This window comes from Gorilla gorilla, chromosome 16, assembly GCF_029281585.2.
Source record: "Gorilla gorilla gorilla isolate KB3781 chromosome 16, NHGRI_mGorGor1-v2.1_pri, whole genome shotgun sequence".
NCBI classification, from domain to species: domain Eukaryota; kingdom Metazoa; phylum Chordata; class Mammalia; order Primates; family Hominidae; genus Gorilla; species Gorilla gorilla.
The window spans coordinates 59,507,536-59,524,529 of NC_073240.2; the positions used below are offsets into that span (position 1 = coordinate 59,507,536).

General features: G+C 49.8%; 1 protein-coding gene across 1 annotated transcript in view; it reads right to left on the reverse strand.

The window, feature by feature from the left end:
• ADAM10 (ADAM metallopeptidase domain 10) overlaps positions 1-7,875 on the reverse strand; it is a 154,280-nt gene extending 146,405 nt beyond the window's left edge. Inside the window, exon 1 of the mRNA XM_031002238.3 lies at positions 7,335-7,875. Within this exon, the coding sequence (XP_030858098.2) occupies positions 7,335-7,389 (55 nt within the window). The 5' untranslated portion in view covers positions 7,390-7,875. The remainder of the gene's footprint in view (positions 1-7,334) is intronic.
• Between the last annotated feature and the right edge of the window lie 9,119 nt (positions 7,876-16,994).

The following is a 16,994-nucleotide window of genomic DNA, read 5'->3' on the forward strand; positions in this document are numbered from 1 at the left end:
TAAACAACAATGTTCTCACTGTATACATCTCACATTGTTTACTTGCAGTAGTACAAGTGGACTGTATATATGTTAACCAACTTACTATGATTCATATTTTTCAACCTTATGATGGGTTTATTGTGACATAACCCCACATTAAGTGGAGGAGAGCTCCTTAAAACTTAAATGGGGTTACAGTTTCTACTGCACGTGTATCACTTTCTCGCCATCACAAAGTCGAAAAATCATACGTTGAACCATCATCTCTGCTGCCAACATTACATACATTTTCGACATACATTTTCGACTTACGATATTTTCAACTTATGATGAGTCAAGGAGCATCTGTAGTAGCTTCAAAATGAATTCACTCAGCATCAAAGGGAGACTACATTCCCTGAGAAATATTCTCAGCACCGCTATTTCCTGCAAACTAGCTGGGTCAGGCTATCCTAATACTAACGCAAAATCTTCACATTGCTGGACAGCAACGTTACTGCCCTTACAGGAATCCAAGTGGTAGGGTTATTATAGTTTTTCCACTTGTCCTTAACATTGCTTCCTTTTTCCTAATATAAAAATCAACAGCTAGACTACTTAGAATTACCACTGCTAGATTTTTGTTCAGAACAAGCAGACTTTTTAGGGTTGCTTGGAAGAGCATTAACGATCATTAATTAAATCAATTACTCCTTTAGAAAACAACAACACAGCCTGGGCAACATAGTGAGACCTCATCTCTACAAAAAAATCAAAAAATTAACCAGGCATGGTGGCGCGTGCCTGTGGTCCCAGCTATGGAGAGGCTGAGGTTGGAGAATTGCTTGAGCTGCAGAGGTCAAGGCTGCAGTGAGCTGACATCACACCACCATACTTCAGCCTAGGCAACAGAATGAAACCTTGTCTCAAAAACAAACAAAACAACAACAAAAACCTGGGCCTCTTTACCCCGGCATGTCACATAGAGCTGCCCGTATAAAAACCAAATGAAATGCAAATCATTCCTACAATTTGGAAGGCCTGCCCCTGTGATTTTGGGCTTCGGGGGGTGGGGGGGGGGTTCAGATTTGAAATCACTATGTATTTTTCTGTCTGCAGCCTTTCCTATCCACAATTTATCTCACATAGGCCTCTCACTGAAACTTTGTGTTGGCAGCAGTGGCCAATGACTGCCCTTGCCCACAACCTTCTCCACACAAACTACATTTCTGGTACTCCACATAGACCATATTTTAACCTAGACCCTTCCAAAACGACGCCCCAACTTTAGCAAATTTTTTTCTAACCATTATAATGTAATACAATTAAAGACAGACAAGAAATTTAACTTTATACAAATGTAAAAATCACCAAAATGGTAACACAGTTGCTGTAACACAGCTACTTACTAGAAACCAGCACAATACCATGAGCCTCTGTCATCTACCTTTCACCGACTTTCCTTTAAACAAAATACTTTTTTTTTTTTTTTTTGAGACGGAGTTTCACTCTTGTCGCCCAGGCTAGAGTGCAGTGGTGCGATCTCAGCTCACTGCAACCTCCACCTCCCAGGTTCAAGCGATTCTCCTGCCTCAGCTTCCTGAGTAGCTGGGATTACAGGCGCCTGCCACCACACCAAGCAAATTTTTTGTATTTTTAGTAGAGAGGGGGTTTCGCCATGTTGGGCAGGCTTGTCTTGAACTCCTGACCTTTCAGGTGATCCGCCTGCCTCAGCCTCCCAAAGTGCTGGGATTACAGGCGTAAGCCACTGTGTCTGGCCAACACTTTTTCTTAATTCACAATTTCTATTCCTGTAGAGAATATTACAGTTGGACATTTTAGAGTATGTTTAATACCAATAATCTAGTATATTAGTATAAAACCAGAGTACTCATGATTTAGCTCTAGGACACGATCTATCTGCAACCAAATGAGTATACATTTTATTTGCTGTACCTTCCTGGTTATTCATCAGTTTTTTCTCTCCATTCTTCCCTGCCTAACTGCAACTAGCAAAACACATTAGTACCACATCATTCCAACTGTTTAGAAAGTTACGATCCAGGCAACCTCAATGCTAAACTCTACAAAGCCAAGCTATACATATTGAAAGGTGAGGGGTAGGGGTGGGAGGCAGGGAGAAAGAAAAAACTATCTAAAGCCCATGTACTTCATTCCACAGAAGATTTAGAATTTATTTATTTCATTTCACATGCAAGCATGTTTCTCAAATATAATTATTTAGTTTTCCTACATAAAACATACTAGAAACAACCAATTAGAAGGTAACATCTTCAAAGTTTACAAGAAAGCAAAGAAACCTAACCAAAAAGTTGGAAATATTACTACAACTAGATCCAAGAATAAAATCCACAATCATCTAGAATAAATTTAGAAAAATAATAAACTACCAGGCCATTTCAGTCATTTCCGGAAAAATTAAAAACAGAAACTACAAAAGAACCCAGAATAACAACTGTTCTCCATATTAAACTTCAATCATTTAAGGTTAAATTCAGTCCATTTTAAGGAGATAGTAAATGTGTCTACAGTAAATTTTCCACATTTTAGAAAAACTTCCATCAAAAACACCCAAAACTGGCCAGGCACAGTGGCTTACACCTGTAATCCCAGCACTTTGGGAGGCCAGGGTTGAAGAATTGCTTAAAGCCAAGAGTTCAAGACCAGCTTGGGCAACCTAGTGAGACCTCATCTCTAACCAAGACCAACAACAACAACAACAACAACAACAAAACAACACAAAAAATTTACAATTGTATTCCCAGCGGGGCGCAGTGGCTCATGCATGTAATCCCAGCACTTTGGGAGGCCAAGGCGGGCAGATCACCTGAAGTCAGGAGTTCGAGACCAGTCTGGCCAATATGGTGAAACCCCGTCTCTAGTAAAAATACAAAAATTAGCCAGGCGTGGTGGTGCGCACCTGTAGTCCTAGCTACTCTGGAGGCTGAGGCAGAAGAATCGCTTGAACCTGGCAGACGGAGGTTGCAGTAAGCCAACATCGTGCCACTGCACTCCAGCCTGGGTGACAGAGCGAGATTCCATCTCAAAAAAATAAAAGTGTATTCCCAGAGTTTGTTATATGGACATCATCTCATGTCTGAACCACTGATCTGCCAACAACGTTAGGAAAATGTAGCTAATTGCTGAAGTTATTGTTCCTCCATTTCATCACCTTAATTTCAAAAGCAGAGTTTATGTTTGTATCCTATTCTTAAATTGGTTTTTATTAATATGACCCTCAACTAATTTTTTCTGTGGTTCTCATCCCAGTAGAAAAAGAAATGGTTTCTTACTTACTCATTTAGATAAAGAAATGTGGAGAGACTGTAACAATTATTCTATATTAAAGACCTTCAAGCTGCTACTATTATAAAAACGGGTTTTTTTAAAAAACATCTAATAACCTAATGCTGAATAAAAAGTATTGTGTATACCATGTTCTTTTTAAACAAATTTTTAAGACTACAGAAAAAACATTGCAAAAAAATATTAAAAGTTGGATAAGAGGTCACAGTCAAACATTTTTTAAAAGTTGGAGCCATCTATACAAGATAAAGCTAAGGCAGAGATGGGAACGACATACCCACAGTACCCAAGCAGGTAACAAAAATGAGTGAAAAAGGCCAGGTGTATCATCAGGAATGATGGGGACTGCAGTAACCGGTAAGCACATACCCAGTTTAAAGAGGGCGGCTACTGCCCTACTGCTCAGCTCCGCACAATAGGAATACAGCCCACTAGTATCTGGATTTCCAAGTCTTCCCCGAAAATCCAGAAATCCATGAATTTCACTGAGAAATATCCCAATTTTCCAATGTTAATCATTAGCTCAAACTTAAAGACACTGCGAATAAAACATATTTCTAAGGTAGTTTAGTCCAGAGGCCACCTTTGAGCTAATGTATGAAAGCCGCTTTCAAAAAAGGCATGAAGGGGCAATGGATAAAAAGCTTATTAGGGTTTAAGGTCAAACCAGCTTGAGTTTGAATGTCTAATTCACCACTAAGTGGTGGATGATGCCAGAAAAATTATATTTCCAAGTCTGTTTCTTCAACTGCCTATCACCCCTCTCTCATAACTGCTGAAAAGTGAAACTCCTAACACTGTATTAGATACACAAAAGGCATCACGGAAATGTTCCATTTGCCCCAAGCCCTACAACCCTTAAGGTCCTTAGAAAAATTTTAAAGAGATCAGATAATACACATCCTTGAAGATCTTAAATAAGTTACTAAAAGCACATCAGAGAAGTGCCTGCCATGCCTGCTGGGAGAGGCTGTACACATACACACAGAAAATACCGTTAATGTAGGCAATGGTATCCTCCTACAACTACAACATAGGATGGGACTGTGCCGGATATGAGCACCATCAGGAAAGTTTACATTTTATGATTCTAAACACTTTAATTCTTCCTTCTGGCTTCCCATCCTAGTAATATGTAATATGTAAATTTTTCTTGTTAAGAAAAATGTCTTAAGACAAGGAATTGGCCAGTCAGGGTGGCTCATGCCTGCAATCCCAGCACTTTGGGAGGCCAAGGTAGGTGGGTCGCTAGAGACCAGGAGTTTCAGACCAGCCTGGGCAACGTATTAAGACCCCATCACTACTTTTTAAAATAAATAAACAAAATGAAACAATTTAAAAAAAAGATGATGGAGTTAACTGGACTCAAACTGAAGTTTTAAAAAGATGAAGAGTCAGAGATCCTTAAGGATAAAGACAAAATTAGTCTGTCTCTTTCATTAAACTCTTATTTGCTGGTAGATTCCGACTCAGAGTAAGAGAAAGTTTAACTACTTAAGCTCTACTACCTTTAAAGCTCTGGTCAAGTTTCCAGAAAACTTATTTCTATTGAGCAGTAATGTACAAAGCTAAGCACTTACACCAGATTTTTAAATGTAAGAGACATATCATACTCTGAAGTTCATTTCGTGTATGATTTCATCAAACCAAAACATTATGGAATTTACTGCTACAGCTGAAATACCTTTTGTGCTCTCAAACACACCAGTTAAATTTTAAAAATAAAATAAAAAAACATGGTATGCTCCCACAACTACAACATAGGATGGGGCTGTGCTGGAAATGGACACCATTAGGAAAGTTTGTTTTATGATTCTAAACACTTTATTCCTTCCAGCTTCCCATCCTAGTAATATACAAAGCAAGAAAAATTTCACACACAACAGTGACTGACAAATTGGGGAGGTGGAATCAACAAAAAGGATTTATCAACTACCTGAAAATGATTTACATTTTAAGTTAAATTTCCACCACAAGTTCTAATCTACACAAATTTCTCCTTTCTCTCATATGCTAAGACAAATACATTCAATTTGAATGTGCTGAAGTCTACAAATCATCATACAAAGATCTTACAAGTGACCAAAAATAGATCAGATTAGTAGATAAAAATACCCCATAGTTACAATAAAATTACAAGTATCTCCAAGTACCCAAAAGCTAGAATCTTGATACTAATTTTAAAATAAAACTAATAAAACTTGTCTTATGTTTTTTGAAAAAGTTCTGCTTAACAGAAACACCAAAAATTAGCCTTTTAACCAATGCTTAATGCAAGAAAGGACTCTGGAAATATGAATTTAGAAAATTTTTGTAGAAGAGTTTTAACCCACAAACATGTTATTCAACTGTTTTTTCTTCAAATATAAGACTACATCAGTTTCTTACTGTTTTCATTATTTTTAAAAGAACATTTAGTATACTACTACTCAGTAAAGTGCCTCATGTGTTTGCCTTACTTTTTATTACCTTATAGAGAACAGTGTCTTAACTCCTGAATTTAATCACAAAAAGTGAAAAAAGATAGGAAAACGATTTGTTGAAAGCCACGTTTAGAACAGAAATAACAAATGTCAGATGAAAAAGGCTCCTCTAACAGAGTCTCCCGCACATTATCCTTTTTAAAACTAAACATCTATTATCAGCTCTTAATCTATAATGTGTGTCTTGCTTGATGAATTGGATTGAAAAAAATTAAACATGTAACAAAAAAATGAACACTACAAACTATAACAGAAGTCTGCCTACGCAGTACCACCCTCGGACTCGGTAGAATACAGGACAGAAATACACTTGGCCCTGCAGTCATAAGTCAAAGTGGCAAAGAAAAAAACAGAAACAATACATTACATGAAATAGATATTTTCTAAATTATCAAAGGCTACAGACACTCATCCAAAGCATTCCTCAAATTTTTTCAATCGTTGCTTTCAGACACACCTTGAGGTTTTTAAGTTTACTCTGGGGCAAGTCAAAAAGCTTACCTAAAATAAAGCACTTTAAGCAAGAATAAAATGATGCAGCTGGTCCTAGAACACACCGGAAATAAAAATCGTTGTCTTCAAAACCCGAAACAAGAAATGACATGCTTTTAGCAAATTTGACTTTCATGTGCAGGGGGGAGGGGGCACTGTTTTGACAATCCACTAACTACGCTGTACATCTACTCCACCTGAAAGTTTAAAGAAACTCTTCAAGTTGGTCACCCAGGGACCGAACTTCTACTCTAAGAGACCCAATCCAGCCTACAAATCAAAGAACATCCCCAAATGGTTTACCCTTCTCCCGACCAAACCCTTTCCCCTGAGCGACAGAATGTTTTCAATGAACACCAACACACCCTCCTGTGATCTCTCTCCAAACACAGGACACAGGAAGAACCGAGGCCACTAGTCTCAGATAAGCGGGTGATGACTGCTGCCACTCCACGGGCGGCCCCTCTGCAGAATGGGGTCGGTCAAGACCGGCGCGCCGGGTAAAGAACAATACACGAGCCCGGCTGCAAACAACACAACTTCCCACGAGTCTGCGCGGCGGGTCTCGGCGGCGGAGAAGACTTCGGAATCCGCCACCGGGCAGGGGCTGGGGGAGGAATGGTGAGCAAGATGAGCGCTGAACGAGGACGGCGAGACCGCCAGCCTCGCTGCGGCTGCCTGCACCGGCGCCCGCCGAGCAGACTGGAGGGATGCAGCCACCAGCCTGGGTTCCACCGCTCTCACCAGGCGACGCGGATGCCCCGACTTCGCTTCTCTGGGAGGCGACCCCCGCCTCCCGGGGCCGCCAGGGCGGTGGGGGGCGGGGAAGGCCTCGCCGGAGGCTTGGGAGCCTCCTCGGCCCGCCACCGAAGGGAAAGCGGTCGGGGCGCGGGGGACAATAGGGAGCGGGGAGCGCGGCCCGCCAGAGTGGCGCCGCTGGCCGGCTGGGCTGACTGACGCGCACGCCGCGAGGCGCGACTGGGCTCCGCTCGGCCCGGCCGCCGCTCCGCCCGGCCCGGCCGCCGCTCCGCCGTGGTCGCGGCGCCCCCGGCGCTCGCAGTCGTGCCTCACCTCCCATCCCCGCCGCCCAGGAGAGGAGCAGAATTAACACTCTCAGCAACACCATCTTCCGCTGCCGCCGCCTCCTCACGGGTTAACAGCAGCACATCGATCCGGAGGGAGAAGCTGAAGGGGCTTGGTCCGGAGCCTCCACGGGAAGCCGGGACCTCCCCTGGCAGGAGAAACGGCGAAGCACCTCCCTCTCGCTCCACTTCAGGGGCCGGCAACGCTCCTAGCTCCTCCAAAACAGGGACCTCCCTCCCCCTCGTTCGTTTCCTTCCTCCCTTCCCCGCTTTCCTTCCCTTGCTCGTTCCCTCTTCTCTCCCCCCCTCCCTCAAAACTCAGACCTCCGCCTCCTTCCTCACCACGTGACGCGCGGGCACCCAACTGGCACGCGGAGCCGCGCCCCTACCTCCCGCCCCTACCCGTCCCCCAGGCGCTTCAGAGGTGCGCGCATGCGCGCGGGGGACGGTTCCCGTGCTGCTAGGCCTGCCGCCGCTTCCTGTCCGCCGGCGGAGAGCTGGGATTGGGCTTGGGAGGCGGGGTTTGTCCTGGTCCCGCCCCGGGGCGGGAGCGCTCCTACGTGTTAGAGCTGCTGAGGACCTTCCCTTGGGCTAAAATGGTCCGTGGAAGAGGTAAGCGGGGCTGCTTTCCACTTCTTAAAGTCACAAGTAACAGAGGTTTTTTTTCTTCTTTTTCTGCCTCTCTTGGTGCACCACAGCTACCAAGTAAACAAAAAGTCCCAACAAGCAGTAATTATAGCGGCAGCTGCCCCAGTGATGCGAACATAAATGCAAAGACCTTCAAGCAGCAGGAAAAAAAGACACCATGTCCGAGATGTAATTTTCCGAGCTCTTTACAAATTTATGTCACAGACTAAGGCTTTAGCCTTTGCAAAAGCATGCAACCTGAACCAGATGGTCTTGAATCTCCAGTCCAGAAAATGTCCTCTTTTCTCTCTCTGTCACATCTTTGAAGCGAATCCACGCACATCTTCTCCCCAACTTCTTAAAGCTTGTGTTTGTTTTCTCGTAACTCATTTTGATTCTTTAAACTTGGATGTCATGAACTAGAACTTTTTATGGCCATTTAATTAGATATTCTTCATCTATTTGGTATCGTGCTTGAGTAGGCCGAATTAGGGAGAGTGTGTGTGTGTGTGTGTGTCTGTGTGTGTGTGTGAATTGTTTTGTTTTGCTTTCTAAAGACAAGGTCTCCGCTGTCTCGCCAGGCTGAAGTGCAGTGGTGTGATCATAGCTCACTGTAACCTCCAACTCAAGCGATCCTCCCGCCTCGGCCTCCCATAAGTGCTGGGATTACAGGCGTGAGCCACTGCGCTCGGCCTTAATGTTATTGATACTATAATAAACTGGAATTCTTATACTGTTACCTGTATATTTTGTACCATTTATTACCATTAACATAAGTGAAGAGAATTTTTTTTTTTTTGAGATGGAGTTTCGCTCTCGTTGCCCAGGCTGGGGTGCAATGGTGTGATTTCGACTCACCACAACCTCTGCCTCCCAGGTTCAAGCGATTCTCCTGCCTCAGCCTCCCAAGTTGCTCAGATTACAGGCATGCACCACCACGCCCAGCAAATTTTTTGTATTTTTAATAGAGACGGGGTCTCACCATGTTGGTTAGGCTGGTCTCGAACTCCCAACGTCAGGTGATCCGCCCGCCAGCCTCCCAAAGTGCTGGGATTACAGGTGGGAGCCACCGAGCCCGGCCATAAGAGTCTTCTTTAATTATCAGTTTGAGAAATGAATGATTCTAGTTTTGCTGCAACATTAATAAGCTCAAAAACGGACGTTTCAAAACCATCATAATTGTATCCATTTATAATGAGATACATGGAATCATCAAAGGATGGCAGAATCTCACGAATGCTTTTTTTTCCTTCATTAAAATATTCAGTCTTAGGAAATAGTTCCCTGCAGACGTTACATCGCATATCACCTGTGCTTTTTACTAATCTCTTGTGGTAGTGCTGTCAACAAATGATATTTTTATTTTCCAGCTCTTAAACCACCTTATAGCATGTTTTCTGTTGCACAGTATTTTTATAATGAATTCCAGTGATTAGAGGCAAATGGCACTTTCCCTTAAAATTCAACTGGAAAAAACTCCAAAGCCATATTTTGCATTACTAAGATGATTACTGAAAATTACGTTTATAAAGACTGTATTTTTTTTTTAATTTTTAAAATGTATTTATTTTGGCCAGGCACGGGGCTCACAGCTGTAATCCCAGCACTTTGGGAGGCCAAGGTCCGCAGATCACTTGAGGTCAGGAGTTAGAGACCAGCCTGGCCAACATGGTGAAACTCCGTCTCTGCTAAAAATACAAAAATTAGCCAGGCATGATGGCGGGCGCCTGTAGTCCCAGCTACTCGGGAGGCTGAGGCAGGAGAATGGCGTGAACCCGGGACGCAGAGCTTGCAGTGAGCCGAGGTCGCGCCACTGCACTCCAGCCTGAGCGACAGAGCGAGGAAAAAAAAAAAAGCCGGGCGTGGTGGCCTGTGCCTGTAATCCCAGCTACTCGGGAGGCTGAGGCAGGAGAATCGCTTGAACCCAGGAGGCGGAGGTTGCGGTGAGCCAAGATGGCGCCATTGCACTCCAGCCTGGGCAACAAGAGTGAAACTCCATCTCCATCTCAAAAACAAAAAAAACAAGACCTTCATGATCTAGTCATTGTTTTCCTTGCCAGCTTTGTCTTTCACCGCCTTTTTTTTTTGACATGTAGCAGTCTGATCACACATAATCCAAGAATACTCAAAAAATAAATGACCTGCCCCTCCCCCTCCCCCTCCCCCTCCCCCTCCCCCTCCCCCTTCCCCTCCCCCTCCCCCTCTCCCCTTTCCACAGTCTCCCTCTGATGCCGAGCCGAAGCTGGGCGGTACTGCTGCCATCTCAGCTCACTGCAACCTCCCTGCCTGATTCTCCTGCCTCAGCCTGCCGAGTGCCTGCGATTGCAGGCGCACTGCCACGCCTGACTGGTTTTCGTTTTTTTTTGGTGGAGACGGGGTTTCGCTGTGTCGGCCGGGCTGGTCTCCAGCTCTTAACCGCGAGTGATCTGCCAGCCTCGGCCTCCCGAGGTGCCGGGATTGCAGACGGAGTCTCGTTAACTCAGTGCTCAATGGCGCCCAGGCTGGAGTGCAGTGGCGTGATCTCGGCTGGCTACAACCACCTCCCAGCCGCCTGCCTTGGCCTCCCAAAGTGCCAAGATTGCAGCCTCTGCTTCGCCGCCACCCCGTCTGGGAAGTGAGGAGCGTCTCTGCCTGGCCGCCCATCCTCTAGGATGTGAGGAGCCCCTCTGCCTGGCTGCCCAGTCTGGAAAGTGAGGAGCGTCTCTGCCCGGCCGCCATCCCATCTAGGAAGTGAGGAGCGCCTCTTCCCGGCCGCCATCACATCTGGGAAGTGAGGAGCGGCTCTGCCCGGCCGCCAATCGTCTGAGATGTGGGGAGCACCTCTGCCCTGCCGCCCCGTCCGGGATGTGAGGAGCGTCTCTGCCCGGCCGCCCCGTCTGAGAAGTGAGGAGACCCTCTGCCTGTCAACCGCCCCGTCTGAGAAGTGAGGAGCCCCTCCGCCCAGCAGCCACCCCGTCTGGCAAGTGAGGAGCGTCTCCGCCCGGCAGCCACCTTGTCCGGGAGGGAGGTGGGGGGGTCAGCCCCCCGCCCGGCCCCCCGCCTGGCCAGCCGCCCCGTCCGGGAGGTGAGGGGCGCCTCTGCCCGGCCGCCCCTACTGGGAAGTGAGGAGCCCCTCTGCCCGGCCAGCCGCTCCGTCAGGGAGGGAGATGGGGGGTTCAGCCCCCCGCCCGGCCAGCCGCCCCGTCCGGGAGGTGAGGGGCGCCTCTGCCCGGCCGCCCCTACTGGGAAGTGAGGAGCCCCTCTGCCCGGCCAGCCGCCGTCCGGGAGGGAGGTGGGGGGATCAGCCCCCCGCCCGGCCAGCCGCCCCGTCCGGGAGGGAGGTGGGGGTTCAGCCCCCCGCCCGGCCAGCCGCCCCATCCGGGAGGGAGGTGGGGGGGTTAGCCCCCCGCCTGGCCAGCCGCCCCATCCGGGAGGTGAGGGGTGCCTCTGCCCGGCTGCCCCTACTGGGAAGTGAGGAGCCCCTCTGCCCGGCCAGCCGCTCCATCAGGGAGGGAGGTGGGGGGGTCAGCCCCCCGCCCGGCCAGCCGCCCCGTCCGGGAGGTGAGGGGCGCCTCTGCCCGGCCGCCCCTACTGGGAAGTGAGGAGCCCCTCTGCCCGGCCAGCCTCTCTGTCAGGGAGGGAGGTGGGGGGGGTCAGCCCCCCACCCGGCCAGCCGCCCCGTCCGGGAGGGAGGTGGGGGGGTGAGCCCCCCGCCCGGCCAGCTGCCCCGTCCGGGAGGTGAGGGGTGCCTCTGCCCGGCCGCCCCTACTGGGAAGTGAGGAGCCCCTCTGCCCGGCCAGCCCCCCCGTCCAGGAGGGAGGTGGGGGGGGGTCAGCCCACCGCCCAGCCAGCCGCCCCGTCGGGGAGGGAGGTGGGGGGGGTCAGCCCCCCACCCGGCCAGCCGCCCCGTCGGGGAAGTGAGGGGCGCCTCTGCCCGGCCGCCCCTACTGGGAAGTGAGGAGCCCCTCTGCCCGGCCAGCCTCTCTGTCAGGGAGGGAGGTGGGGGGGGTCAGCCCCCCACCCGGCCAGCCGCCCCGTCCGGGAGGGAGGTGGGGGGGTGAGCCCCCCGCCCGGCAAGCTGCCCCGTCCGGGAGGTGAGGGGCGCCTCTGCCCGGCCGCCCCTACTGGGAAGTGAGGAGCCCCTCTGCCCGGCCAGCCGCTCCATCAGGGAGGGAGGTGGGGGGGTCAGCCCCCCGCCCGGCCAGCCGCCCCGTCCGGGAGGTGAGGGGCGCCTCTGCCCGGCCACCCCTACTGGGAAGTGAGGAGCCCCTCTGCCCGGCCAGCCGCCGTCCGGGAGGGAGGTGGGGGGATCAGCCCCCCGCCCGGCCAGCCGCCCCGTCCGGGAGGGAGGTGGGGGTTCAGCCCCCCGCCCGGCCAGCCGCCCCATCCGGGAGGGAGGTGGGGGGGTTAGCCCCCCGCCTGGCCAGCCGCCCCATCCGGGAGGTGAGGGGTGCCTCTGCCCGGCCGCCCCTACTGGGAAGTGAGGAGCCCCTCTGCCCGGCCAGCCGCTCCATCAGGGAGGGAGGTGGGGGGTTCAGCCCCCCGCCCGGCCAGCCGCCCCGTCCGGGAGGGAGGTGGGGGGGTCAGCCCCCCGCCCGGCCAGCCGCCCCATCCGGGAGGTGAGGGGCACCTCTGCCCGGCCGCCCCTACTGGGAAGTGAGGAGCCCCTCTGCCCGGCCAGCCGCTCCATCAGGGAGGGAGGTGGGGGGTTCAGCCCCCCGCCCGGCCAGCCGCCCCGTCCGGGAGGGAGGTGGGGGGGTCAGCCCCCCGCCCGGCCAGCCGCCCCATCCGGGAGGTGAGGGGCGCCTCTGCCCGGCCGCCCCTACTGGGAAGTGAGGAGCCCCTCTGCCCGGCCAGCCTCTCTGTCAGGGAGGGAGGTGGGGGGGGTCAGCCCCCCACCAGGCCAGCCGCCCCGTCCGGGAGGGAGGTGGGGGGGTGAGCCCCCCGCCCGGCCAGCTGCCCCGTCCGGGAGGTGAGGGGCGCCTCTGCCCGGCCGCCCCTACTGGGAAGTGAGGAGCCCCTCTGCCCGGCCAGCCCCCCCATCCAGGAGGGAGGTGGGGGGGGTCAGCCCACCGCCCAGCCAGCCGCCCCGTCGGGGAGGGAGGTGGGGGGGGTCAGCCCCCCACCCGGCCAGCCGCCCCGTCGGGGAAGTGAGGGGCGCCTCTGCCCGGCCGCCCCTACTGGGAAGTGAGGAGCCCCTCTGCCCGGCCAGCCGCCCCGTCCGGGAGGGAAGTGGGGGGATCAGCCCCCCACCCGGCCAGCCGCCCCGTCCGGGAGGGAGGTGGGGGGGTCAGCCCCCCGCCCGGCCAGCCGCCCCGTCAGGGAGGGAGGTGGGGGGGTCAGCCCCCCGCCCGGCCAGCCGCCCCATCCGGGAGGGAGGTGGGGGGGTCAGCCCCCCGCCTGGCCAGCTGCCCCATCCGGGAGGTGAGGGGCGCCTCTGCCCGGCCGCCCCTACTGGGAAGTGAGGAGCCCCTCTGCCCGGCCACCACCCCGTCTGGGAGGTGTACCCAACAGCTCATTGAGAACGGGCCATGATGACAATGGCGGTTTTGTGGAATAGAAAGGGGGGAAAGGTGGGGAAAAGATTGAGAAATCGGATGGTTGCCGTGTCTGTGTAGAAAGAGGTAGACATGGGAGACTTTTCATTTTGTTCTGTACTAAGAAAAATTCTTCTGCCTTGGGATCCTGTTGATCTGTGACCTTACTCCCAACCCTGTGCTCTCTGAAACATGTGCTGTATCCACTCAGGGTTGAATGGATTAAGGGCGGTGCAAGATGTGCTTTGTTAAACAGATGCTTGAAGGCAGCATGCTCGTTAAGAGTCATCACCACTCCCTAATCTCAAGCACCCAGGGACACAAACACTGCGGAAGGCCGCAGGGTCCTCTGCCTAGGAAAACCAGAGAACTTTGTTCACTTGTTTATCTGCTGACCTTCCCTCCACTATTGTCCTATGACCCTGCCAAATCCCCCTCTGCGAGAAACACCCAAGAATGATCAATAAAAAATAAAAAAAATAAAATAAAAATAAAAAAATAATAATAAATAAAAAAAATAAATGAAAGAGAATCAGATGTTTAAGATTGGTCTTCAAACATTATAGCCATTGATGCCATGTTTGCCTTTGTGCTCTTGGATATAAAATCACATCCACACCTCAGTGGCCACCAAACCATTCAGCATAGCTTCCTTAACTGTGGGCTGTTTGAAGCTATCAGTTTGAGAGTTACTGAGTGGTTTTTTTGTTGTTGTTTTGAGACAGAGTCTCGCTCTGCCACCCAGGCTGGAGTGCAGTGGCGCGATCTCGGCCCACTGCAACCTCTGCCTTCCGGCTTCAAGGAATTCTCCTGCCTCAGGCTCCCGAGTAGCTGAGATTACAGGCACGTAATTAGCATGCCCGGCTAATTTTTCTATTTTTTTTTTAAGTAGAGACAGGGTTTCACCATGTTGCCCAGGCTGGTCTCAAGCTCCTGACCTCAAATGATCTGCCCCCCTTGGCCTCCCAAAGTGCTGAGATTGCAGGTGTGAGCCACCGTGCCCAGCTATTTTTTTTAAAGCTCTGAATAACTAGGAATCTAAGCAGGGCTTGGAGGAACCAGCTCAACCTTGGCACAGTGCCAAAATATAGCCAACCAGGTTTTCAAGTAAGTCACAGCAGTGTTCGTCGGTGGTGTTGGGGCCTTCTCAGTAATGTTTTAGACAAACTGGGCCATGTTTCTAGGATGAAAAGTCTGCTGTCCCCAATGTCCAGCTCTTTCCTACTTTATCTTCTAAAAGTAGCAATTGCAAAAATTACAATAACAGTAATAGCTAGCAGGTCGGGAGTTCGAGGAGTGGTAAGGTAATGGAAACTTAAATAACTTGCCCAAAATCAGAAAGCTGGTGCATGGCAGAACCAATGCCTAAAGTTAGATCTGCCTAAAGAGCATGTGCTTTAATCACAATATGCTGCTGTTCAACTGCAGTTGGTTTCCCAAACACATATCACTTTCCTCTTCGACATCTCTGCACATGTTATTCCCTCCAGGAGGAATGCTTCTCCCATTTATCCTATAAATTCTATTAAATTAGGCTCAGAGAATCCTTTCAATAATTCATTTAAGACACTTTTTTGTTAGGATTTTACTTGCTGTATGAAAGAGGAATCAGAGAAGAAAAGGACTTTAAAAATCCCTTCTGGGCCTGGGCACGGGGGCTCATGCCTGTAGTCTCAGCACTTTGGGAGGCCTGGACAAGAGGATTTCTTGAGTCCAGGAGTTCAACACCAGCCTGGGCAATATAACAACGCCCTGTCTTCTTTTTCTTTTTCTTTTTTTTCCTAAGAGATGGAGTCTTGCTCTGTAGTCCAGGCTGGAGTGCACCGGCATGATCTCGGCTCATTGCAACCTCTGCCTACCAGGTTCTAGCAATTCTCCTGCCTCAGCCTCCCACGTAGCTGGAATTATAGGCACATGCTGCCACATCCGGCTAATTTTTTGTATTCTAGTAGAGAATGGATTTCACCGTGTTGCCCAGGCTGGTCTCGAATTCCTGAGCTCAGGCTATCCACCGCCTTGGCCTCCCAAAGTGCTAGGATTACAGGCATGAGCCACCGTGCCTGGACTTTTTTGTTTGTTTGTTTGAGACAGAGTCTCACTTAGTCACCCAGGCTGGAGTGCAGTGGTGAAATCTCGGCTCAAGGCAACCTCTGCCTCCTGGGTTCAAGCAATTCTCATGCCTCAGCTATCCAAGGAGCTGGGATTACAAGCATGCACCACCATTCCCGGCTAACTTTTGTATTGTTAGTAGAGACATGGTTTCACCATGTTGGCCAGGCTGGTCTTAAACTGCTGACCTCAGGTAATTTGCCCCCCTCAGCCTCCCAAAGTGCTGGGATTACAAGCATGAGCCACCGTGCTTGACCAACGAGATCCTGTCTCTACAAAATAAAACAATTAGCCGAGCATGGTGGCACATGCCTGTACTCCCAGCTACTTGGGAGGCTGAGGTGGGAGGATCACTAGAGCACAGGAGGTTGAGACTGCAGTGAGCTGTGATCACACCAGTTTACTCCAGCCTGGGCAACAGAGTGAGACCCTGTCTCAAAATTAAAAAAAAAAAAATCCACATCTAGGGAAAAGAGAACAGTGAAATATGGTATTTATAACTTACAGCAATTAGAACACATTCCCTTAAAATATAAAGGAATAGATATTGTTAAATATATGGCTCAGGCTTCTTCCCTTCTGTAAAATTTTAAACTTCCCCTCTAGACAAAACTTAATGTCTACCATTTACATAATTCTAATGTAGCTTTATCAAACTGTATTGTAGTTTTTAAAATATCATCCCTATTCTATTTTTTTTTAAGACAGGGTCTTGCTCTGTCACCCAGGCTGGAGTACAGTGGGACTCACCACAGCCTCAAGCTCCTGGGCTTAAGTGATCCTCCTGCCTCATCCTCCTAAGTAGCTGGGACTATAGGTATTAGTTATGCACTGCCATGCTCGGCTATTTTTTTTTTTTTTTGTAGAGACAGGATCTCTCTATGTTGTCCAGGCTGGTCTTGAACTCCTGGGCTCAAGTGATCCTCCCTCCTCAACCTCCCATAGTGCTGGGAGTATAGGCATGAGCCATCGTGCCTGGCCAAAAATTTTTTTTCTCAGTTATTCATCAATATTAAATAATTGTAAGGTTTCATGGTTAAACCAGGATTCTAGATTTTCTGTGGAAACTGAAAGGTCAAGCCAACCTAGATTCTTGCACAGAATCAATTGGCAGAAACTGAGTAGAGGCTGCCCTCTTTGGACAGGGTTTGTCTAATCTAACCCCACTCCAGTTATCCGTATCAGTATTTGAGTTTATGACCCGTTTTAAAAACTAGACCAAGTTCAAAATGGTCCTTGAAGTTTTTTCCTAGATCCCCCTTGCCATAGTAATCTCAATCACATTTTAGTCTGAAACACCTATGATTTATATCTCTCATCTGCAATTAACCATGTGTTACTTTCTGGAAATTCTATTATCCCAGTGTTAAAGACAGCAGAGATAGGAAAGTTTTGAG